The sequence below is a fragment of the Schistocerca piceifrons genome, chromosome 9 (genome assembly GCF_021461385.2).
Source record: "Schistocerca piceifrons isolate TAMUIC-IGC-003096 chromosome 9, iqSchPice1.1, whole genome shotgun sequence".
Taxonomy (NCBI): Eukaryota; Metazoa; Arthropoda; class Insecta; order Orthoptera; family Acrididae; genus Schistocerca; species Schistocerca piceifrons.
In genome coordinates, this window is record NC_060146.1 from 161,105,122 (window position 1) to 161,132,390 (window position 27,269).

The 27,269-nt window shown below is 38.8% G+C and overlaps 1 protein-coding gene across 10 annotated transcripts in view; it reads left to right on the forward strand.

The window, feature by feature from the left end:
• Positions 1 to 27,269, forward strand: part of LOC124717235 (YLP motif-containing protein 1) — a 404,334-nt gene that overhangs the window by 266,207 nt on the left and 110,858 nt on the right. For 7 of the 10 annotated variants that reach the window (XR_007005724.1, XR_007005722.1, XR_007005723.1 and 4 more), the window contains exons 20-23: positions 2,289 to 2,456; positions 10,269 to 10,391; positions 15,916 to 15,982; positions 21,591 to 21,718. Coding sequence is in view for 5 of the 10 variants with exons in the window: in XM_047244037.1 (XP_047099993.1) it covers positions 2,289 to 2,456; positions 10,269 to 10,391; positions 15,916 to 15,982; positions 21,591 to 21,718 (486 nt within the window). In the remaining 5 variants the exon portion in view is untranslated. The remainder of the gene's footprint in view (positions 1 to 2,288; positions 2,457 to 10,268; positions 10,392 to 15,915; positions 15,983 to 21,590; positions 21,719 to 27,269) is intronic. The other 3 variants (XM_047244039.1, XM_047244038.1, XR_007005726.1) reach the window with 2 other exon arrangements.

Sequence of the window (27,269 nt, forward strand, 5' to 3'; positions counted from 1 at the left end):
ATCTGCTCCAGTCCGGAATCCCTGAATCATTACACCAACAACCTGACAACAGCTTTCGCATCCCGCAACTACCCTCCCGACCTGGTACAGAAGCAAATAACCAGAGCCACTTCCTCATCCCCTCAAACCCAGAATCCACCACAGAAGAACCACAAAAGTGCCCCACTTGTGACAGGATACGTTCCGGGACTGGACCAGACTCTGAATGTGGCTCTCCAGCAGGGATACGACTTCCTCAAATCCTGCCCTGAAATGAGATCCATCCTTCATGAAATCCTCCCCACTCCACCAAGAGTGTCTTTCCGCCGTCCACCTAACCTTCGTAACCTGTTAGTTCATCCCTATGAAATCCCCAAACCACCTTCCCTACCCTCTGGCTCCTATCCTTGTAACCGCCCCCGATGCAAAACCTGTCCCATGCACCCTCCCACCACCACCTACTCCAGTCCAGTAACCCGGAAGGTGTACACAATCAAAGGCAGAGCCACGTGTGAAAGCACCCACGTGATTTACCAACTGACCTGCCTACACTGTGATGCATTCTATGTGGGAATGACCAGCAACAAACTGTCCATTCGCGTGAATGGACACAGGCAGACAGTGTTTGTTGGTAATGAGGATCACCCTGTGGCTAAATATGTCTTGGTGCACAGCCAGCACATCTTGGCACAGTGTTACACCGTCCGGGTTATCTGGATACTTCCCACCAACACCAACCTATCCGAACTCCGGAGATGGGAACTTGCCCTTCAGTATATCCTCTCTTCTCGTTATCCGCCAGGCCTCAATCTCCGCTAATTTCAAGTTGCCACCACTCATACCTCACCTGTCTTTCAACAACTTCTTTGCCCCTACACTTCTGCCTCGACTGACATCTCTGCCCAAACTCTTTGTCTTTAAATATGTCTGCTTGTGTCTGTATGTGTGGATGGATATGTGTGTGTGTGTGCGAGTGTATACCTGTCCTTTTTTCCCCCTAAGGTGTTTGTGTTTGTTTGTGTGTCTATTGACCTGCCAGCGCTTTCGTTCGGTAAGTCACCTCATCTTTGTTTATATATATATATATATATATATATATATATATATATATATATATATATATATATATATAATAGAGGGAAACATTCCACGTAGGAAAAATATATCTAAAAACAAAGATGATGTGACTTACCAAATGAAAGTGCTGGCAGGTCGACAGACACACAAACATACACACAAAATTCAAGCTTTCGCAACAAACTGTTGCCTCATCAGGAATGAGGGAAGGAGAGGGAAAGACGAAAGGATGTGGGTTTTAGGGAGAGGGTAAGGAGTCATTCCAATTCCGGGAGCGGAAAGACTTACCTTAGGGGGAAAAAAGGACAGGTATACACTCGCGCACACACACACACACACACACACACACATATCCATCCACACATATACAGACACAAGCAGACATATTTAAATATAATATAATAGGGAAACATTCCACGCGGGAAAAATATATTTAAAAACAAAGATGATGTGACTTACCATACGAAAGCGCTGGCAGGTCGATAGAAACACAAACAGACACATACATACACTCAAAATTCTAGCTTTCGCAACCAATGGTTGCTTCGTCAGGAAAGAGGGAAGGAGAGGGAAAGACGAAAGGATGTGGGTTTTAAGGGAGAGGGTAAGGAGTCATTCCAATCCCAGGAGCGGAAAGACCTACCCTAGGGGTAGACATGTCTGCTTGTGTCTGTGTATGTGCGGATGGATATGTGTGTGTGTGCGCGCGAGTGTATACCTGTCCTTTTTTTCCCCCTAGGGTAGGTCCCTCTGCTCTGCTCCCGGGATTGGAATGACTCCTTACCCTCTCCCTTAAAACCCACATCCTTTCGTCTTTCCCTCTCCTTTCCTCTTTCCTGACGAAGCAACCATTGGTTGCGAAAGCTAGAATTTTGTGTGTATGTATGTATGTGTCTGTTTGTTTTTCTATTGACCTGCCAGCGCTTTCGTATGGTAAGTCACATCATTTTTATATGTATATATATATTGCATACCCCAAATGTTTTGCATCACCTTTTTTTTTCCATCAAGCAGCATGGAGGTGACAATAGTTTCACCACCATCGCGGGCTTCTCCAGGTCACTCATTTCTGCATTTACATGCACTACTGTTGCAGAAGAGTTGTTCCTTTCTCTCGTACAAGGCACACATGCACTAGTTTCTGACAGGACCAAATCACTGCTGCTGAGTTCTTTTTAGAATGTAACATGACTTCCTGTAATTAAGTTTTTGGTGTCTTTTTCTCACCAAAGGTATACATCTGTGAAATGGATATGGACGCTTCAGTGTGCTCGAAGAGGAACATCCACAATCGTTCAGAGAAAGACATCAGTGAGATCATCGAAAACTGGGAGCCTACTCCGAAACACTACCTCCGCCTTGATGTTCGCTCATTGCTACAATCGGTCGCTATCACAGAGGTAAGATGAAACATTGTTTAAGTGCCTCACTATTGCAGTTTTTGTTGAGATTGCTTTGTGTTTCTAGCAATGACTGTAGAAATGACAACCAGTCTGACAGCAGATATTTCCTTATCAATTCCTGTTAATCTGTGTGAATAGTGCTCTACAGTTAATGTTTAATATGTATGCCAAGAAAACTAAAGTATGCACAGATAACAGTGGAACACTGGTGTGCAGTTTTGTCTTCCTCAATTAAATGATCAGTGCCTTCACCTTCAAAGAGGAGCAGGCATCTGCATGCTGATGTTTTAAAGGTCAGCACTGGCAGAATCCAGTTCCTTGTTTCCAGTTATTTTGAACTACTTTCTCATTAGGGTAATGTTACCCATTTACACAACAAAGAACCACATGCGAACATTCTGGTAGATACAGCATTACAGATTTTATCTGTGATCTAGTACGGAAGAATATGGCTATTAAATTACCCCTTCATTGAAAAAGATGAAGTTACTCTTTTGTGTGGTCTGCATCTTTAACAGTTCCATACTGAAAAAATTCAAATTCACAGAATCAAGGAAGTCCTCGTGGACAATACTGTCCATCTTGAAAGGCCACAAACAACATTTTACTTGGGGCTTGTTTTTAGCTTGCGACGTCCCATAAAATCACTGATTATTGTTTTGATTCCATGCCCACAACTTGTCATTGATTTTCCTGTGATTCAGTGAACTGTTGTATTCAGTCATGTAAGCATTTAGTGGGTCCTTCCAGGTTCCATGTATCACTGTTCCTGTGCACATGTGAATACTGTAAGTTACTCACCTAACATGAAGTTACTGTTGATTAATGTGAATAATTGAGATGATGTAAAACAATGCTGTATTAACATCTCACACTGCTAGCAAAGTTTTTCTTACTCCTGGAATGAACACAATAAAGTACAACACATCCATTTTGGAACAACTGTGGAGAGAGATAAGTAATCATCTCTTCTCTATACTGGGTGTTCATTTTAACAGAAGCAATTGAAAAATCTCAAAAACTCCCGTGTGCCATTGGATATTCAAGGGCCTTTGAGTAGCATGTCTATTCCTCCGATTACAGCACCATCTGCGGTAAAATGAAGAAAATGCTTCAGACAAAACATACGTGGATTTTGCCATATAATTGTAATCTGCAGTAAAAAGTGGGGATACCCATTGAAGATTTCAAAGTTGCCCCCCATACACGAGGTGGGATGGAGAGTTGAGTGTGATATCATTGGTTGTACCCCTCAGAGACAAACAAATTGGAATTAAATTGGAATCATAACTTTTTTGATCAGATGTGTAGTTTTCGAAATATTTCCATGTCTTCAGTTAAAATGAGCACCCAGTATATGTAAACTGAAGATGATTGCTCACATCAGTGTGTTTATGTTTGCTAATCTCAGGAACTGCTGTAGGGATTTCGGTCTGGTTTTGGCTAATAGGTAGACTGAGTCATGAGGAAGATTTTTGTATATAATTTATAAATATTTCTTACAAATTTTCTGGATTATAGTGAGTTAAAGTTAAGTTGTGAAAGCATTGTCATTGCCACCTGGCAAACAGCCATTGTAACTTAGGAGAGCAGCAGTGACTGTAGAAAGCTGCAAGTGGAATCTAATTTGCATCTGGTGTGGTGATCTAGTGACAGAGCATGTTGCTGAAAACTGAAAGTATGTGGGATCAAATCCCATCTGGGTCACTTTTTTTCATTTTGCCATTTAACCTAGTGTTGACCTCAACAGTATTGAGATATGGATTTGGAAATATTATGAGAATTTCGGACTGCCAATTTATGCTTCCCTCAGATCCGCATTCATTATGTGCACTATTAATTCACTGCAAATTCTTTGAACAACTGACAGTGAGTTACTCAAGTTTGAAGTGATGTAATGAGCATGACTTACAATGAAAAGGTACCTACCTCATCATGAGGCTGTGATGTTAGACTTCCAGTTTGAAATAATCAGATATTTTTAACCAATAGTTTCTCTGCAACTATTTGAGAAGAACTGCTTAACTAAAACTATGTGCAATTCCAAAATATGAGTTAGTTAGTTACATGTTCCATGGATCATTTTGCACAATAGATCCTAATGATGTGGAACGAGTCATTTTACATTCACATCACACTTTAATTTGTACATGAACATATATTTTTGAGGTCCCCCCCCCCCCCTCCTCACACACACACACACACACACACACACACACACACACACACACAAAAGTAAGTATGAGTTAGTAATTCCTGCCCACCACCTTGTACACATTACAATAATAGAAATTCTCCTATGGAATAGGAGGTGTTTCAAGAAGAAACTTTCTGAATTTGCTATCAAATTTTACTTTGCTTGTTGTCAGACATTTTATATCACTTGGTAAGTGATCAAAAATTTTTGTTGCCCAGTTGTGCATCCATTTCTGTGCTAGATAGGACCTTAATGTGGAGTAATGAATTCCATTTTTCCTTGTGGTATTGCAATTATACACATCATTGTTCCTTTTGAACTGTAGTAGGTCATTTACAGCAAACTTCATGAGGGGATAAATATACTGTGAAGCAGTAGGCTGAATACTAAACTCCTTAAATATATGTCTACATGATCATGGATGAACACCATATATTATTGGTTTTATTTTTAATTCTCCAAGTACAACATTTTTCGGAAAAACTATTTCAGCAGTTACAGCAACTTTGCTTTGTTTACATACAATATGTTCTTTCAGCAGCATGGCAAATAACTCAACTGTCAGCTTTATGCCTTGCTTGAATCAAACCTAGATGTTGATGTGATTCTTTGCATGGCACGTTATTGAAGTCTGCCATAAAGAATCCATGGCAAAGAATTGCGGCGACAGCTCTTAAAAGTGCATCACAGTGCATGCTAAACTTCACAAGAGGAGTGCTATAACACAAGCTGAATGTGTACATCATTTGTGTTTTTTCTTATTTTTTTTTCTTTTATTTGTGCCACCTCAGCCAGCCTCCAGTCCATATTGAATCATTCACTAATATACACCCATGATTCATGTGACATTATCGACACTGATTGTAAATGTATTACTTACATCATGATGTCCTCTCATCATTGCCATGAAATGTCACTCCAGTTGCCAATTCAATACAGAGCACATGACATTCATACCTTCAGATGACCTGTGCTGTGCACTGCTTACATTGCATAAGTTATATGAAAGTGGTGGTATTCAGTTGTTTAATGTTGTTCTCTTAAATTTATTCGTAACCACACTCAGTGGCCCACAGACAAAATACACTACGCCACACGAGTTCTCTGGCCTAACCTACTTAAAGCTATCTGTGCGAACCTGGGGCAGGTCACTACTTTACTCAAAAACAATGATGGAATTTTAGAAATGTGTGCTGTAAGTTATATATGGATTAAACATGTGGTTTATTGTGAAAAGGGGAAGGCAAAGAGGGAGAATAGTGAAGGAAATAAGATGTCAAGTTATAAACCCTACATGTAAATATTTGTTAACATGGCAACATATGTTAATTAAATGACAAAAAACATATATAACAAAAAAATCTTTGTCTTGGAACACAAAAATCAGGCACTGCCAAATACTGGAAAGGCCTGAAGCACCATATACAGGAGAAACACTTTACACGTTGGTGGATCTTGAAAAATGGGAAAAAGTTGAAAGAAGAATTCTAAGAAAAAACTGGGACCTAAAAGTAATAATAATGCTAAATACAGATTAAGATAAAACAGAGTACTCAGTTTTAAAATGGAGATGCTAACTAATGTAACGAGGAAAAGTCGACAACCGTTTTATGGACACTGATACTGAATGGATAATAACAGACTAACCAATCAGATCTTCAGATTGTTAAATAGCTATGAATCCAAACCCCGGTGTTTAACTAAAACTGATAACAGAATACTTTCTAGAGATGCAACATAAAAGGCAGCATTTCACGAAAGAGAGAGACCCAAAGTGTAGTTCTTGTAGTAGAGGGCATGAGAAATGACAGGGTGAGGAATTGAGGTGAGAATAATACAAGCCAATAGTATAAGACCTCCTTGCAAGACATTGTGTTCTGTTTTCTTTTATTACTTCATTGTGTTTCAATAGTGCTGGAGTGCTTTGGCAATTTAAAGCAATTGTGGAAAAATAATCAATTTATCAGCTTGACTATTTTTGTAATTTGGAAACTATTGGACTGCCTCACCCTGTTATGTTGCAAATTTTAGAATTATTTTCCAGTTTTAGATATTATGGAAAGTAAAGTTCATGTGATTTTTGCTTAAATCATGTCCCAGCTGAAGAGTGTTTACCGTATTCTGGAGTATGTGACAATACATCCATTTGCTTCTACTAGTTATCTGTGGTTATTTACTCTACTGTGATGGAAACACACTGTAAGCTTCTTATCTTTATTATTAGGCAAAAAGCGATCCACTATTAGTGTACCCAATGTTCCCATTTTACCTGGATTAAACACCTTTTGAGAATTGTTTTTCCCAGCGTAATCACAATTTCATAAGAACTCAGTCCAGTTATGTTTCTGCTACCTTTCTTCTGTTATTTGTCACTTTTTTCTTAGCTTTGTATATGCTTAACCCATATTTTGTGACAGACAATCCTGTTGGATGAACATCCACAACTGAGCATTATACTAGAGGTTGAAAATACCGCTTCAGTTGTAAATTTCTTTTATTATCACAACTGGTTTCGGGCTCTCATAAGCCCATCCTCAGGTGTCGCAACTGTGCTGTGCCCCCTGAGTGCCATGGTGGACGTGTACAAGGTACGGTTTGCTACCTATGAGTGCAGGACAGGGAGTCACTGTTCTGCACTCTTAGGTAGCAAACCGCGCCTAGTACATGTCCACCGTGGCGCTCAGGGGGCACAGCACAGTTGCGACACCTGAGGATGGGCTTATGAGAGTCTGAAACCGGTTGTGATGATAAAAGAAATTTACAACTGAAGCGGTATTTTCAACCTCTACCATATTTTGTGCTATGAACACTGTTGTGGCAGTGTGACATCACAGCAGGGTTTATAGTTTTTGCCACCTGTACAACATTGTTACATGATAACAGACAGTAAAATTGGGCAGAAATTACAGTTGAACCTGGTCTCAGTGTTGTCTACTATAAGTCTAAATTATTGGATGCAGAGACCGTCTGGAAAATTGAAAGGAAATTCCAATATTTTGAGATGAATGTAACAAGTGAGTTACAGACAAACACACAATAAACATATCCCAAATACTGTAGAAATAGTTGTAAAGACAAGTACAGAAAGAAAAACCGATAGAGAAACTGTGAATTGCAGCATCGTCTGTCAATAATTTGAAATATCTTGCATTTAGAACAGACAGTCACTGTGGAGAAGAGAGCTTGCATCTGACTGGAGGAGAAGAGAGAGAGAGAGGAGGGGGGGGGGGGGGGGACCCTTGAGCAACATGTGGGACACAAGAAAAAGATAAAGTTTGGTGACAAGGATCAATACGGTAGCTGCAAGAGAGTGTGGAACCAATTTTAAATATGATATCCCAGAGAAGAGTGAGATTTTTTGGACCCTTCATGGTACTGGATATAAAATGTTGGCCAAGAAGCATGCAGCAAAACTAGAATAACAGGGAATAACTGAATTAAAGAAGATATGGAGATAGGAAAGCAATTGGGTTAAGGGAAAATACATACACAGGAGTGTAAGTCCAGCTACGGGAAAATAGTGAAAATCTGCCGCACAGTCTGGATTGATGTATGGCACAACCACCCCAAAGATTAGTTTCTGAATGTGGTCATTATCAAAGTATTTTTTTTTTTAAATAAAAGAGAAGATACATTGTGAAAATGCTGACAATCACATAAAATACATAGAGTGAATAAAAATGTAGCATACCAACTTGGTGAGAGAAGTACGTCATTTACAATACAAGCACGATACTCAGTTGCTTATACCATAGTCAAGCATTGCGCTCCCATTCAGGTGTTTTGCTGTCTGTGGAATAGGATTGTTGATATTTTTAAAAAATCAGGAATCCAAGATATCTGTATTTACAAAAATGTTGTTATTGGCCCTCAATAGATCGGAAAAAAAGTACTGATATATCAATGAAAAAAATATCTATGTACTGACCTATAAAAATATTGGCTGTACATTGTAAATAAACAGCCTGTTTTAGAGCTGTATGTTCAAGTACTGATTTATTGTTAGATATTCTATACATCATCAAGCTAGCAGCCTGCTTATCTCCCATAGAGCAAGAATTGAAAGGAAAACCATGCATGTTCACGAATGGCAAAACCACTTTACCAACAATGGTAACAGTACATAAGTGGCACAGTAAAAGGCAGCCGATGGGTCTGCCGTTCAGTTTCATCACATAACAGATTTGTGCGGAACACCTCATGTTGACTTAACTGTTTACTCATTGCAGCAAATGTCAGTGACCTAGTAGTTGTAGTGTCAAAGCTGCATGGTGAAGTTAAATGTTGCAGTTCCTGTTGTTAGCGCTGAGTACCGATTATATCAGCATTACCCCTCACATATCTCAGTCCATCTCAGAGACTAGTGTTGTCATTTAGATTTTTGTTCATAATTTTCAATAACTGTCAATAAAATTCTTCTGGGCTGTTGAACACATTGTCAGTATATAAAATTATCCAATGTTTTGGACACTATAGCTAGTGGCCTTCCTCAAGACTTGTGCTGAGCTGATTCCTGTTTTATTTTAACAACACCTGTTTTATTTTAACAGCTCCTGAACTGTTTTATTGACAGTGACAATGGCTGCGGATGTCTACATTTACATTTTCAGCAGCTGCTTTTGAAGAATGTCGATGTGGAGAAATAGCACAGCATTTGTGTCAAAAATTGTTTTTTTTAATGCTACTGGTATGCTATTTCTTCACATCGGAAGTCTTGTTATTCCATTCACAATTTCATGGTGGTGATGATGATGATGATGATGATGATGAACATGACGATAATGACATGATGTGGATGCATGACACCAAGGTCTTTAGTATCTATCAGTGTCCAAGCTATATCCGACTATTATTTGTAAAATTCTGGAGAAGCAGCACAAAGAAAGAACAAACACTTGAGGTTGCCATTTGGAAGATAAAAAGTCTCACAGCTTTGAGGATGGCACTTTCCTTGCATTGTCAAATCAACTGTAATAGAAAATGACCCTGTAACAAGTAGTGTTATTTGCATAAAGAAAAGCAAGCAGAAACTGGCATTGTTGTAAACAGTGCATTATGGATATACATTTTGTTTCTCTTTTTAATCTGAATCATACATAAAAGAATCTACGAAATACAACTTTTCCCATCATTGTGAAGTTTTGTTGGTGTCTGTAAACAAAGGAACAGACACAGCAGTGATAATAACATAGCGTGGCAAGTTCGCTGCGCAGTTGGCAGAGGTGGCCAAGACTTGGGTCAGGCAAGTAGTCAAATCACAACAGAGCAGGCTCACTGCCAGTACTGTAGCATTAGAGCGATTGACCTGTATGTAGAAGTTTTAAAATGATATATTAAAACTTTTCATAACTAAAAAAACCTGCTAAGTCTTAATGTGTAATACTTCATAGTAAACATAACAGTGGCATTAAAAGACCAGAATATTAATTAAACTGTAGAGTGTACCTAACAGTTAGCCCTTGCCAGAATAAATGGTCTTAAATAATACACAGTGTGGCCTTAATGGGTGGTTAAAACTGCTGCAGTGACTAGCGAACCAGTATGTAGGTGCTCCCATTGACATCACTTGTGACATTCAGAGCTGTCTCTTCTGTAATTCATTTGTGCCTCAGGTGGAAATGGAGGATACTGCAGCTGATGTGGAAAAGGACGACTCAAAAGCTGTAACTGAAACACAAGACAGTATAGCTGACAAGGAACCAGAGGGAGATGAAACTGAGAAGGATGGTGATGAGGTAAGGCGAGCCGGCTTCACTACATTTTAGATTAGTAGCACTTGCTTTCCAAAGAAGAGATTGTGCCATGGCGCAGGAGGTGGGCTGCCACAGCAGTGGCAGCAATGAGTGTGGAGCTCTTCCAATCAGAGCTTTATGTACCTCGTACTGTTTCTATGTGAGTGTGCTGCTGCACTGAAATTTGAGGTAAGACCTCTGCAGGGAATTCAGTGAGAAGACTTGCATTATGTATTTCCACATTGTTCATTTGTTCATTACAGTTGGCAATAACAAATGGAGTTAGAAGAAAATTGGTTCAGGTAATTGAAATGTGGAATTTCTCAGACTATTTTGTTGGCGCTCCACACAAAATAATCATTTAGGTTTGTTCAAGACACACTCTCTCTCTCTCTCTCTCTCTCTCTCTCTCTCTCTCTGTGTGTGTGTGTGTATGTGTGTATGTGTGTGTGTGTGTGTGTGTGTGTGCGTGTGTGCGTGTGTGTGTGCGTGCGTGCGTGCGCTCTTGTGCGTGTTTACTATTTTTTTGTCATTTGAGTGAAGTACGTTAAATTTCGTAATTCCCTTGTTTGCTACAGCACTATTGGCTAAGTTTTTGCTACAGTACTGTTGGCTAAGATTACAGCCAACTGCTCTTGCTTTCAGTGTTTGTATAGTTGTACTCAAGTAATTGTCAGATATATGGATAGCAAATTTGTATATCACAATTTTAATGTTAGCTATTTTCCTTTGTGTACCAATTCATTCACTGAGCCTGTTATCCATAAGGTAGGCTATTCAGGTCTTTCTTTCTTTTAAGAAAAAGAGGAAGAGCTTAGAGATAACGTGACTTCTTGAGTGTTTGTTGCAGAATCCTTATTGATTTCCTCTGGAGAACATTTGATCTTGTTTGTTACAGTGAGAGATTTTTCTTACGGTCCAGTCTGTATTGTTCAAAACATAAATTTATTGTACATTAGACACAAAAACAGCATTCGGCAAGATGTTTGAGCACTGTTATCATTTGTACAGAATTTTTGTGTATAATTGAGGAGAGTAAAATATTTTAGTAGTAAATTTTAATTGAAAAATAAAATAATTCACAATCTTAAGTATTCCAGTAACATATTCTTTTAAAGAGTGTGTTTTTATGTACTCCAGTTTTCTAACGTTTGAAATTCTCAAAATCGTTAATCGATTGGATAATGTTTGTCTGTCTCTTGTACCGGAAAGGGAACATGAATAATGCACGATAAAACTCATTAATAAGTGATGCGTGATATGCATTATTTTTTGATTTCTTTCCCACGTCATTTTTCTTTTCCATCAGATGACAACCAATTTTATATTAGTTCTATTGTAACACTTTGTAACTCAGTTAGGCTGGATGCACAAAGGATTTTGAGCAGATGTATTAATTACTATATTTTCTTTGACATTGAAGTGACATCTGTGTCAGAAACAGAATTTGAAAGGACAATACTCTTGGCTGTACTGTGCACAGTTTTTGCCAGATGTGTGCATTTAACACAAATTTTAAAATCTCTGTCATGGATTTTTTTTTGGATCACAAAGTATAATGAATTATTTTAATTTTGTCTCATGTACATACACTTTTTAAAAATTTGAAAAAGCTATAAACGTGTCACACCACACTCCTGCAGCCAGAGGTTTATTTCTTAAGAACTAAGATCCAAAATTAGAAAACAGAAATATGAGCATTAGTAGACATAGTGGAAGTGAAAATCAGTCACAGCCACCAGCCCACAAGTGGAGGGGATCTAGAATAATTAATGTGTAAGAGGTATCGAAAGGAGAATGCTTTCGAGAAGACTGTAGAATTACGAGGATACAGAAGGACACAGCTGGCCAGTACTTATCCTCATGACGCAAAATTCTGAATACTAGTGATACACATATTCCAGTTTTATAAAACCCAGAACCATGTGTCCCTTCCTCAGGGAGAAAAGAAGGATAGATTGTGGGCTGTTGGAGAGCAGGAACAGGTCATGCAATGGTTATGAGGGTGAGGAACTTCAAATGCGTGTCTACTGTACTTGGCATTTTGCTCCAGCTGGGTAAGCACTGATTGGCAATTCTGTGTCCTTGTTATGGGTTTTAGCATACTACAATGAATAACTCCTCTGGCTCTGGAGAGAGGGGGGGGGGGGGGGGGGGGGGATTGTACACACTTTTGAACTCAGTATTCATATTGTATAATGTGTAGTGTGTTTGCCTTCACTAATTCTTATGTTCATTTGTTATTTTACCTATTCATTGCCATCTTTCTGATTTCTAGCATCATACTTCTTACTCCCACTTGTTAATTTCTGAGGAGCTCTTTCATTAATTATTGCTATACTTGTGTTATTTGCTTCCTATTTAGATTACGTAGTAGCATTCTACAGTTTCATTGAGCTGCAACAAAATTATCCTACAATTGTGCTTCTGTTCACTCACTGGCATTGTAGTGTCAAAACAGAAGTCTAACAACCAACATTGAATACACACCTTGCTGTGGAATTTGTTTCTTTTTCATTGCTACATCAGTAATAATCGCAATGTAAAACTATTATGTTGCTTTCCTTTTTGTTTGATTTCAGTTTGTAACATAGCCAACTTTTCAAAGAAAGCTCATTACAGGTATTTGATTCAAGAAACTGTTATAAATCTTACTGTGCCGCTATAACTATTCCTATAACTATTCCAGAACTGTAAAATTTGCAGTTATGCTGAATGTGACTACGGATGACACAATTGAGTAATTTAGTTTATTGATTCGAGCTGACAGTTGCTCTCCAATTCAATATCTTGGAGTGACTGTACAGTTTTAAGGGTGGTGCCAGACCACATAATGTGACTCATTTTTCTAGAGGACTGACACTTTAGTTGATTATTCTGACAGATCAGGTTTGTGACATATAGCCCTGTAGCTGAAAGCAGGAAGAGCAACATTTATTGCCTCACTTGAAACTCCAAGTAGAGGGTGACAAAAGTATTTTGCACAGTTGAGGACAAAGTGAGGAATAGAATTGCTCTCGTGTAGCACTGATCTTTTTTTCAGTGGCGGGCAAGCAAACTGCACGGGAACAGATTGTCGATGTTATGGAAACCAATTTATTGTCTTTTTCTCTCCATGTACATTGTGTTCATTTGCACAGAGATAAAGTATGGGCCGCTTGCAGGAACCGGTCGACTGCACGTGAAGTTGATACTGTTTTGTGTTTGGTGAGGTCACTCTATATATAATCTGCCATATGTATTTGTGATGTGCCACAGCAATCTTCTTCATTAGCATTGATTACCTGTATGATCCTCCATCTGGGTGATGTGCCTCCAAACTTGGGGTGCACAAATAGTGCAACATTACATCAATTTATTTACAGTTGCGGCTGGAAGATCTGCAGGTTCTGTACTTGTTTTGTGACACCTAAATGAGGATTACTTCCCAATTTATGACATTGGGAAAAGAATTTTGCAGCACAGACAGACAGACAGAGAATTCGTAGGTCAAGTGGTGGATTTTGCACTTTTCTTCAAATAAGCTTACTTTCTGTTCTGTCGAATCTCATTTTGCTTCGTAAATTAGCAGCCCTCAGTCATTTATTTTCAGTTTATTTTTAAGCTAAGCAGTCTGTGTATGGATCACTGCTGGCATTCAGGTTATATTTGGTACATCTGAACAAATTACAGTAGGGCATTAATGTATCCGCTCATCAAACACTATATGTGCACGGATTGTGGAGTAACTTATATGGATTCTACATGAAATAATAGATCTCCTCGCGTATTTGAGGCCAGGAAACTAGTTGCTACATACACCTGTAGTACTGTAGCAACTGTAATATCGAGTCAGATTATTATCTCATGGATGTGTTGAGATTTTATGAGTGACAATACAGTCTACAGTGCAGCATTTGTAAAATGACAATTGCAAATATTGCGTAAATTAAATGGTCTGTTTGTGTTACTAATAATGAAACACACACATTGATATCTTGATGTGATGAAATTGCATTGAATTTTTATCCTCATATTTAACAAACTTTAATTTTCTCTTATATATATTTTGTTGTGTATTGTTATCTTCTTTTTGACATAGTCATCACTGATTGTGATTATTGTTTCAAAGTAAAGGGAAAATTCTGTTTATGAAATGAGTAAAGGTTGATTCAGTAATCAAACTACTAATACTGTTTCTAGACTATCATTATTTTTGGATAGACGTAATCTGTAGCTAATTGTGTGCATCTCAGTTGACTTTTAAATAAATGTTACATTTTGTAGTGGTTGTCTACAGATTGACAACTATATTATAAATGTACTACTTATTTTGTCTTGATGCGAAATAGCACATATATTTAGTACAACATTGCCTTCTTGCTTCTTCGTTGCTGACATTTCATTATGCAACAAAGCAGTTTTGCTGAATTGGGGAAAAAACATATTTGATGCGTGCTCTGTATAGAGATTTGCTAATTTTAGTGTAGCAGTCAGTGTATTCACTTCAGGTAGAGCAACACTGAAATATAGAAAAAATATTGTTGAATACAATTTTATTATGTTTGGCTTGCATATTACAATATTTATTATGACATTCTTAGCAAAAGTTCAGTTGTAGTTACCTAATCAGTCAATATTTGCATGCACAACACTTGTGTGTTCTGATACACGGCATTATTACTAAAAACTCAATTTCACTTGAATAATTATGCATCTCATTTGAACCAAAGTTTAAGATACACATACATCACAACTTTTACAAACGCGTGGGAATGTGTTACCTATTATCTTGAACTTATGTACCCTTACTTACAGTCACACTGGGAGTTGGACAAGAAATAGTTATTTACTACACTGTAACAGTTTTTTCTGCCCAATATTAGTATTGCCCTTATGATTGCACTTTTGTTGCACATAATGGCTCGTTCATATAATCCACAAATACATTCAGTAAAAGACTTCATTGCGTGCATTAAGAATAAATATTACAAGTGCATTCCTGTTATTTCAGGAAACATTTTATTTGAACACACCATGCAATTTGTTTGCAGGAAGAGTTAATTAATGTCACTGTGACACCCCATAACTTTTTTAATGTTGGTTTTGTAACTACCATTTCAGAATAATGTTGTTCTTGACTGCTGCTTGGTCAAGCGTAGTTGGAAATACACAAAATTTTTCTGTGTTTTTCGATTGATAGTAGTACTACTATTGTTTGCCTTACTGCATTATATGCAGCCTGCAACCAGTGCAGATGTAATTACTCAAGTCAATGGCTAAAGAAAGGGTATTATTTAGAGCTTATAAATGTACTGTAAAAAGATAACTTTGATACAAAAATGAGAATGCTTTTACTAAACACAAGATTTTGCAGAAATTTTTTCTGCCTTTCAGAAATAGTGCCTCTAATGGTTGGTAAGTTCTTAGTTGTAGAAACAGTTTCACTTACTTTTCTTTTGAAAGAAAATTCATCTGTGACTTGTGTCAGGTCTGCCTTAATAGTGATCATCTTACTGTTGTTGAGCCTAAAGAGTTGTTGCTTCAGGAGTTGGAGAACAGCACTACGTACACGAGCAAGTGGGAGCGCATGGAGCCTTCTGGTGATAAACTGAGTAAGTATATTTCCTAAAGACATATCTCACTCACCTCAAACTGTGAATGTGTCTGTTTCCAGGGCTGCAGTCTGACGAGCTACTGGCCTGATTGTGTCAGTGATGTGCAGGCTTTTTGCAAATAATTGACAAGAGTTGTGTTCTCTGTCACAGATGTTCCATTTTTGTTCATGTGCAGTGATTTGCATTTCAGGAGTGTGCAGTGTAATGTGTTGAGCTCTGTGTGGAGAACTTAATTCTGCTGGTGAAGTGCTTACATCAGAGAGAGCTCACTGTTGACTAAACCTCTTAAATGTGGGGAGATAAATGCAACTGATAAGTGAATGTGTTATTGCTTAGAAGCTGGTCAGCAATAAGCCTGGGAAAAGTTTAGTCCACGTTTGTTCTTATGAATTCTGTGTTGTCATTCCTCATATTTTTGTTTGGAAGTGAAAATTCTGAAGTTCATTTGACACTCCACATCCTTAATTTTTGTTGTTCTACAAAGAACAAAATTTGGATGTCAGACAATATCAATCCATCCAGTGCTTTCCATTCTTTGATTTAGAAAGACATTTTATGGATACACAACCCGTCTGCTGCTTCAGTTGGTTTTATCTGTGCAACTTTTGGATTCATGTGCATCTGTTGTAATCTGCTTAGCTTGGGCTTTTCCATAAAGCTTACTGTTTTGTCATTGGGTGGCATTAAGAAAATAATTGCCATATCTGTGTCAGTGGTGATACTTCCTGTCATTTAAAAACTGTGTATTAGACTGAGACCCAGAGCAAAACACTGTGAGGTGAGTATTGAACTGTGCCCAGGTACTGAGTATTAGGAACACTACCAGGAAAAGGCAAGGTTCAAATTCGAGTGTCGATCAACTGGATGATTTTAATCACTTCAGACACATCATTACAGGTCAGAGTGAAAAGGTCAGTGTATCCTATTCAAAGAATAACTCTTAAGTTTTTCTTAGCATGTGGCCAGTTCATGTTATGTACTTGAGCGCCACACACATTGTCACTGCCTAAGAACTCAACATAGGGAAAGTTTGAATAGTTTAAGATCCACGCCTGTGTCCATAACATGACATTGGGTTGGAGGGTGGGGCTGGACATCAGGGTAGTCACTTGCAATCGAGCATGGAAGGCAGTGTGTATCTTTCAGTGGAAGTTCACTTTTCCAGGTTTTGTAACTGAAGATACTTTCATTTCCACATTTACTTTGCCACTTTCTTGCAGTTCACAATGTGTATTAGAATATATTGCCAAAGAATTGACAGGCCTTTTCATTATGAAGAAGGTAATTTGAATCCAAGTTGACAGCATCATTACAGAACACCTTTAAGATGAACAGGATCCTTTTAATAATGTTAAACAGGAAAAGTTTTCTTCATGTTGTGCAAAATATTGTTTATTGGGTCACAAATTGGCTTTCTACTTCTTAGGCCACTGTCAACTGGTCACAGAATGTCACAGCAACAGATAAAATAACCTTTTAAGTATACAAGAAATTAAATTTGCACCCACTTTCATTCATAAAATTAATGCAAGATATTCTGTAATTTATGTAGTGGCCAGAGTCTGTCATGCAGCTCGGTTAAGGATAAATAAGCAGAATCGGTTGGCAGTACAGCTACCATCTTGCTAGCTTTTGTACTCTGCTGAGAACTGCCAAGTGCTCTCACGTCTGGCCATCTAGCTCGACTAATACCTCTCCTCACACAGTTCCAACACGTTACATTATAGTTTCAAATGCATAAAAATCGTACTCCCACAGAACAAAATAACAGAAATATAATAAAAAACCCTCACTTCAGTCACTTAATGTCACAAGTTATCAGTTTCCCATTGGGCATCATGTGACAGACTTCAGAGCCCACAGGAAACCTGTGCTATGCGGCGTATGGTAGTTTCCAGGGTTAAGATGCAGATTTAAATGAGTTACTGCAAACATCAGGCTGTATGTGAGAGCTCCTCTCTGTATGTATATTTTACAGAATAGCCTAATATGAATTCTTTATTACTATTACTGTACACTGTTAAGCCCGGTCCACACACAACGATCTGTCTGTGCAGACATTGGCGCAGATGTCTGTACATGCAAAAGATCGCTGCAAATGTGGTGTGTTCACATGACACAAACCCCAATCTACTACTCGCCCGCCATCTGTCGGTGTAGAAATGAAATATCTGTGGCAAGCGACTACGCTCCCCGTAAACGTCAAAATTTAATTCAGTTATTTTGAAATATAGAAATGGAGGAACTTCTGTTGTGGTCTGTGTTCGCAACTTGTGTTGCAAAAAACATTCAGACCAACCGCAGGAAACAGAGAAAGCGGTCAAAATGATGTAGACAGTGGCTGCTAAAGCGAAAGCAGTTTTCTCACGTAAATTTACTGCGAGAGTAGCAGGGCGAACCAGTTTTGTTTTACATTACCTCGTGTTCCACTTCCTCACACATTGACACTCCAATTTCATCTTCAATTGTACTCCTGCTTGGTCTTGGCCTTTCTTGGTCACTAAGAAAGCCAAGCAGATCAAAATACCATAACGTTGGCTGGTGTACTTGATCTACTCCTACACCAGACCACCCAGATTCTGAACTTTGGATAACCCTTTTCGGTAAGCAATTCACTGACAGACTTAATTCACTTGACTTGCCTTCATGAACTCATCCTTCAGGAAAGCGTAAATAGCTTCACATCTGTTGGGTATTATTTCACTCAATGCTTGTTTCAATATTGCAGATGAAAATTCCAAATCCTTGTAGCTCCTTCCTGTTGCTAGGAGTCTTAATGTTACCGCCAGCCGTTCATGAGGAGAAATTGCCCTTCTCATATAAGTATTTTTTCTCATAAAATGAGGCGTTACAAGCTTTAAGAGATAATTATAAGTTTCGACATCCATCCGCAAATAATTTCGCCAGTTCGCAACGAAATTATTTTTTTATTACCGTTTCTCTGCTTGCCGAGGCGTCAACTGCCCGCAATTTTTCAATTAAAGCATTGTATGCTGCTGTCTTTTTGTCTTGGTCACTATATTCTTTACTTTTAATCTTCCACAAACATGGGTGGTTTCTGTATATTTCAATGAATTCCCTTACAAACTCTCGAGAACACTTACGAGTATCAGCCATTTTAATGCCCTGTGCGCACAAATACAAACACTAGACTGAGCAAACAGCTGTTTCGTGCCAGATTTGCGGCAATCTCCTGTCCACACGCTCCAACTTGTCTGCGCAGATGTGATTTGAACCCACAGATTTGAGAGGTTTCGCTCAAACCTCCAACTCCAACATCCAGGTTTGCACACACCTCAGGTTGGTGCAAATCTTCTGTCCACACGCAACAATCTGTGTGCACACATGTGATGTGCACAGACAGATCGTTGTATGTGGACGGGCCTTTATATGGATTTCTGCAAACCAATCCACTGACAAAGGCGGAATGTGAATTTTAGCACTATCATGAGACTGGCTGACTGTCCTAGGTATGGCAGGTCTATCGTTTGTCATTTATTCACAACCTCTTGTTTTATGATCTTTGTGAACATTTTTGCTTTTATCTTTCTGTTATGACTCTGCCATAATTAAACATCCGTAGCAGTTTCATTTATAAAGTGAAAGATTATCAGTTCCAATAATTGTATTCTTCACATTTATAGTCATTGGATAAAATAATATGAACACCCTGATAGCAATAAACCATTCCCAGCACTTGTTTTAAGACTCATAATTAAAGCACTGATGTTGTCTTTTAATTGCTCTACGTACTATAACAACTCTGAAAGTGATGTGACCCATCATTACACATGGGATCATTTTGGTGTGTGCAGGTCTACAGTTGTCTGGGACACAGCAGACTTCTGACTAATTGTCAATGTAGGCTTTTGCATTTGTGACAATGGCAAAAAAATCTGCTGACTATATTTAGTGAAACTATTTTACACTTTGAGATCTATTTCATGGGAATTATTTACCTGCTAAAGATAATAATAGTAGGGCAACTGAATTTAGTAATGCAGAGACTAGAGATCATTGGAGGTGATTAAGGGTTGCTGCCCTAAAAGTGAATGCTGAGCTAAATAAGCATCTAAAGAGTTAAGTGAGATAGGAACAGCATTAAATATAGTTGATATAGAGCTATAACTACCAGACCTCTTCCCTATCTGGCAAATGCAGAGAACCTGCAGTGCTGAGGAAACACTGACCAGTGGAAAAATGTAATGTAGTCCTGGAAGTTCCTTACAATAGAACAGTAAACGTAACATCCCCACCATCTTCCTTGAACTGTGAAACATAGTGGAAGTCATATAATGACTTTGGAGGTCATGTTGTGGTTCCAGTGCTTCATCTTACAGTCACAGTGAGAGGAGACATGAAGCTCAATGGATATGTTTTTGAAGACCTGGTGGATTTATTGGTGATAGTGCCCCATTTGCACAGCTGGAAATGTCTGAGAGTGGCTAAGTATGTGTGGGAATGAAATGGCACACCTTCCCGTACTTGAAACTCACTAGATGTTGATATTGTCAATCCATTGCAGCCCATATTTTAAAACCAGCCTGAATGTCTGTTGCTTACCTCCACGATTTCTCGAGGTACTACAATAGTTTCTATGCACAAAATTAAATAAAAACCCCAGTTATTGGTATTCAGAGTTTATATTCATCGATTCATGGAAGATTTCAGGCAGTTCTGGTTTCAGAGGTGGCTCTAAACCATACTAAGGGGACATTTGTATTATTTTGTTCGTCTCCGGCAACTGCAGCTTTTTGTCGTAGGAATGGGGTGCTACGTAAACAGTAGTGAGGGAATTCTGCAGTGCATATGTCCAAGAAGTAATGATGCTGACTTCACTGAACAAAGTTAAAGGGAAAGCAAATCAAATTTCCAGCCACAGGAATTGGTAGGGTGTGGTCTGACATAGCCCAGTTGTGGCAGAATCTCACCAGAGTGTAAATCGCTTTTGAAATGAAGAAGTGTGTGAACACTGAGTTGCAGATTAAAATACAAAGAGAAGGAGGGGGTCATCAGTGATGTCGATACAGTTTTTGTTTCAAGGCAAAAAGTCTGAACTGTGAGTTAACTTACAATGATAGAGGATGCTTGAACTGACGGTGCTTTGTGGCAACATCCGTGTTTTAAGTAGCATAAAGCATTCACAAAAGAATGAGCTGGGCACTACTACCCCTCCAACCACTGTGAGATCTATTCTGATTGCCATAAAAATAAATCCAGTTATTGATTTGTTAATAAATTTGGCAAACAGAAGTAGTGGATTTTCTAATTTTGTGATAGTCATTAGGTACGGTCTTATTTTGTGTGTTTTGCCACTGTCGGCTCATCGTGTGACATTGTTCTGTTCCTCAAAGTTAAATTATGTAATTCTCAGATTCAATCTGAAGAGATACTTTGATACATTGTGATTTATTTCCAGCTTATGTGGACAGATATCTGAGATGACACTCATTCATTGCATGTTTGCTTTGTCTACCCCTTGCTTGTGGAAGTTGTGGAGCATTTGTGATGTTAACATTAGGACTAATTTTGTTATATCTTTCAAAAGGGCGGTTCTTTTTGTCGCACATCTTGAATTCGTGTTTATCACTGTGTCTGGTTACAGATCGGCTTGACGGGCTTGGGAGGATGCAGAGGGCGAGCCACTCCGACTCAAAGCCGCGCTCCCTGGAAGACTGGCTTCAGTTAAGTGACGAGTATGTACAGCGAGAAGCTACACCGGGAAAGAAGCGGGTATGTCAAATGGTTGCATCGACCAAATACTGTCCCACTTTCTGTGATGTTATCTGGATTTCTGCTAACTCCATAAAGCTTTGTATTTATTTTTACCACAGCAGCCTTTTATGGTAGTCGTGTCAGTTCACATTAATTTAATGCAATTAATACCCCAAATTCTTTGAGATTGCATTTCAGTTCCAGACAAGTGCTGCAACACCCTTCCATTTATGTGTATATTAATGAATGTAGTGGTATTGTGTTTGAATTTCATTATTAACATTTTTGGAGGGCTTTTTTGAGTTTCTTGGGTGTTCTGTGTTTGATAAATAATTTTAACTTCAGAGAAAGATGTCAATAATCTCTAGATATGAATGAGAATTAGCTGTATATGAAGTCCAGTAAGTTTAAATATCTGGAGAAGTGACATGTATCATGTGATTGATGGCTGTTTTTTCGATGTACTTGTAACAAAGCCACTTATAAATAGTTTGAGAAGAAGGAAGGAAAAATAAGATTTCGCATCACACAGGCAACAAGGTCATTAAATGCAGAGCACGAGTCCAGGTTGCGGAAGGGTGGCAAACAAAACTGACCATGTTCTTTAGAGATGAAATGTCTCAGCATTTGCCTTGAACCCTCTAGAAAACCCCCAGGAAACCTAAATCTGGATGTCGGTTCAAGGATATGAATTGTTACCCTTCCAAATGTGAATGCAGTGTTTCCCAAATGTGAATGCAGTGCTTTGAATGAGTACTTAAATGTTGACGAAATTAGTACTATGTTGTGAGCAGCAATGAAGATGTAATCATCTGGACTCGATCCTTGCAACATTGTTATGAAGATGTATTAAATAAGTAGTCTATGTACAAGAGAGGTTTTAATACGATACTGGGAAGATGAATATAAATAATGGAAGGAGTAAAGGCAATCACTCACTGAACCATTGAGGACTGGGAGGGAGAGGCAATAGAGGAATGGGGTGGGCATGCGACACCAGTGAGCAAACCCACCACAGACATGTGTGGCACACAATGTGGTTGAGGAGCAAGACTGGTTCACAGAGGAGGTTGATATGCCAGTGCAGATCAGTGTGGGGCGGGGGCCTGTGTTCAGAGAAGCTGGAGTTTTGCCAGAGAAGTGTCTATATGCGGGTCGTGGAATGACCATTACAGTCTAGCACATCGTGCTCGGTGATGTGGTTTTCTGCTGACTACTTAACTTCACTGTTGGCACAGCCCTAGGTTTGTCACTTGAACCCAGTAGTTGAATCAGTCTCGAAGAGTATCGCCGTAAAAATTTATTGCAATGTAGGCCACTTCAGTTTTATAGCACAGTGACTGTACACCTTACAACGTACTGGAATGAAACTGACCAGAAACCTCCGAACTTTGGCTGAGAGCAGAGTTGACCACCCACTGTCAGCATGTATTACTTTGCACCACATATTCAACTCAGTGGCTGGTTGACAAACCCGACTGGCACTCATGTCTCCATTTAACTCCCTCTCAAACACTCCATCAAGTCCCAGTCCAGTCCTTCACTAGAGCACCTGCTATACATCCTCCTGCCTACACTGGGCTGGGTACAGCACTTCCATGATCACATCCTGTCCACCGCCCCCCCCCCCCCCTCTCCCTCCGCTGCTGCCTCCCCCTCCAGCCATTTCTCCACCTCCTTTCTTCCCTCCCACACTCCACATCACTCATCCTGTCACCCCAGTCAAGCTGCAATGTTGCTACAATGTAGTTGACCAGAATAGAGTAGCTGTGTGTGGGTCTCACTTAGCTCCGAAGAAGGATATCGTCCACCAAAAGATTAACAACATTTTCAGTCACTTGAGGACTTAACTGTATCATGAATTGTCACCTTTACTCCTGTCAACATTTGTATTCCACCCATGATTTTCCATTGTCAAAAGCCAGTATCAAGTAAGGAATCTGGGAATAGACTATAAACCCATATGTATCATTGTCGCAGTGCCTATGAAGATGAAATTAGCCTAATTCTACTGGCCACAGAGGCATTTAAGCAGTCATTCTTCTCACGATCTGTAAGCAAATGGAAAGGGAAGAAGTTGTAATGAGTGATACTCTTGGCTGTGCAGTTCATATAATTTTTTTCTTTAGTAATTTATGTTTCAGTCTTTTTTTACCCCTCACTAATCTTTATCACTGTAACTGTGTCTAGCGTTGTGACCCCTTATGGCAGCCGTCATGTACTGGCTTGGTTTTGCTCTCCAAAGGCACTAAAGGGTGATGATAAAGACTGTACAGTACACAGTGCTGTTGCTGTTGCACTGTGTTGCCAGTATCATACATAGGCTCTTACTTGCAGTTACCTTGGTGGTGTGTGTCTGTATTATTTCCACACTTTGCACTTATATCACATTTGTTAAATATCTGGCCCTCTGCTGACAATTTAAAGCTGTGTGCTTCCAGTTTGTGTCCTCTTTTCATGCCCATTTTATTTAAATTTACGCAAACCACTTTAAGTGTGTTTTTCTTTCACTGTGCAACGGATCCAAAGATAATTTTTTTCTGGCAGAAGTCAGATGTTTGTTAGTATTCAGTGACTGCAAATAGACAGAAAAGTAGTAGTTTTGACTTATGAAGTTTGTAGTAAGTGCAAATGTGGTGAATAGAGTGAGGTGGAGCCATTTTTAAGACACTGAACTCTTAAGCACAGCTCTGAATCTGTCTGCCTTCCAATTTTAGTTTTTCTGCAGTTCTCCTATTAGCACCCTTGCTATAGGGGTAGCATCTTTGCCTAGTAATCAAAGTGTCCTCGATCCCAGGTTTGTCCTCATCACCGGTTAAATTTTTAATAAGAATCATCAGCAATTGCGGCTGATGGCTTCTGGCATAAGAAGTCACTCTCATTTTGCTAATGGCCTTGTCAAAATGGTCACAGGAACAGACAGAGGTTCAGGGCAGACTCTTGCCCTTGGAGTTGGAAACTGCCCCTAAAATGTGGAAGAATCACCAGTGATCAACATCATGAGGATGCAGAAGGTAGTGGAAACCACTGTATTAAAGACACTTAATGTGTATGCACAGGACATGTGGCCTGTAATTGAAAAAGTGTCATGATGATCTCTACATTGGCAAAAGATTATAGACTAGTCCTCTATTTTGATCTGTGGGAGGGGACTGCCAAGGGGAGGTGACCAAGAAAAAACGATTGAATAACCAATAAAAGAGAAACATTTCACGAGCCAGAGTGTGGACTGTCAGTCATTTGAAAGTGGTAGGGAAGCTAAAAAATCTGAAAAGAGAAATGCTATGGCTCTATCTAGATACAGTGGGCATCAGTGAAGGGAAAGGGAAAGCAGGCAAGGATTTCTTGTCAGATGAGTGTAGGGTAATATCAGCAGTCAAAAAAGATGGTATAAGGTTGGGTTGTATTCATTGCGAATAGGAAAGTCTGATAGGATTGTTCTCATCTGAATCAACAGCGATCAACACCAACAACGATGGTTCAGGTATATATGCCAATGTCGCAAACAGATGATGGAGAGAAAGTATATGAAGATATTGGACAGACAGTTCAGTGTGTGAAGGGAAATGCAAATCCATTAGTCGTGGGGACTGGAATGTGGTTGTAGGGGAGGGAGTAGAAGAAATGGTTACAGGAGAGTATGGGCTTGGTAATAGGAACAATAGAGGAGAAAGACCGATTGAGTTCTGAAATAAATATCAGTTAGTAATAATGAATACTGTGTTCAAGACTCACAAGAGGAGAAGGCATACTTGGAAGAGGTCCAGAATTATCGGAAGATTTCAGTTAGATTACGTCTTGGGCTGGCAGAGATTCTGAAATGAGATATCGGATTGTAAGGCATACCCAGGAGCAGAAATAGAGTCAGATCAAAGTTTAGTAATGATTAAGAGTAGGCTGACTAGAGACTAGGCAGGAAGAATTAGTGTGCAAAGTAGTGTAATGTGGAAGTACTAAGGAATTAAGAGACACGTTCAAGTTCTCTGAGACTATAGATACTGCAATAATGAATAGCTCAGTAGGCAGCTCAGTTAAAAAAGAAAGGACATATCTACAAAGGGCAATCACAGAAGTTGGGAAAAAACTGAAGGTACAAGGAAGGCAACTGCGAAGAAGCCTTGGATAATAGATAAAATACTTCATCTGACTGATGAAAGAAGGAAGTACAAAAATGCTCAAGGAAATACAGAAATACAAGTCACTCAGGAATGAAATAAATGCGAAGTGCTGGGAAGCTAAGCAAAATGGCTGCATGAAAAATGTGGAGAAATCAAAAAGGAAATTTTAGAATCTTAAGCATGGTGGCAGTAGCAACTGTGCAAGTGTAATATATCGGTTAAAAACAGCCACCAGTTGCGGGAGGCAGTAGTCAGAAGCTCATGACCTAGCTTTCAACCCTTACAAATAGGCCTTAATGAGAAGCCTTATTACTTAGAAATAAGTATATACAGATAAATGCAACATTCAGAAATTAGGATATTATAAAAACACATCATCAGCCCTAGTTATAAGAGCATCATCCTGTTTTAAGTTTATGGTTTATACTGCATATTACTTTATTCTCAACTGGCAGTTCATTTACTCTAGTGACATTAACTTTTTCTTTTACTAACACATTACAATGTTCATGAGCAATCCTAATCTGTTGCAATTTTTCTATTTTATGGTTATAAAGACCCACCTTTAGATCAACAATGAAATCTACTATAACAGTAGGATCACTAAGCCTAGGTTTTACATTGAATTTGAGACCTTTACACAATAGGTGATTTTCTATTTTTGTAAAATTAATTTCAGTTTTATTGACCATCCTGTCATAAAACCTATGTTCAGGCTGGTTTTTAGCTGGTATTTGGCTCTGAACACTATGAGACTTAACATCTGAGGTCATCAGTCCCCTAGAACTTAGAACTACTTAAACCTAACTAACCTAAGGACATTACACACATCCATGTCCGAGGCAGGATTCGAACCTGCAACGGTAGCGGTCGCGCGGATCCAGACTGAAGCGCCTAGAACCGCTCGGCCACACTGGCCGGCAGCTGGTATTTGAGCATTAGATTTACTAGTATTTTTCAACAATTTGGCAAATTTTTTCTCAAATCTAGCCAGGATTTCACATCTCATGTTATGAAGCCAATCATTTACATGCATCCAAAAATCATTTTCATGCGTTGGAAGTTGAAACTGTCCTTAAAAAATTTTTTTCAAAAAGAGAGGGACGGAAGAGGCTTCTTCATTCAACTTATCTTTTTTATTATACAGTTCTACTGTTCTGCTAGATATAACATGTCTCATTAGAGTTTTTTTTAATGAATTGCTATTTATTGCACTGTTTGGCATTAATGTAACATTTCATGTAATTTGACATCATACATTGTTTATTAAAATCAATAGCACAGTTGCTGCTGCAGCCATGCTTAAGGTACTCAGGTTTCACCTGCCCAGGTATCCAAGGCTGCTACCAAATACGTGGATCTATCTTTCAAAATTTTAAAGACAGGTATGGCTATTGATTTTAATAAACAATGTGTTTTCTTTGGAAATTGTGCAGCTGATTTTCTTTCTC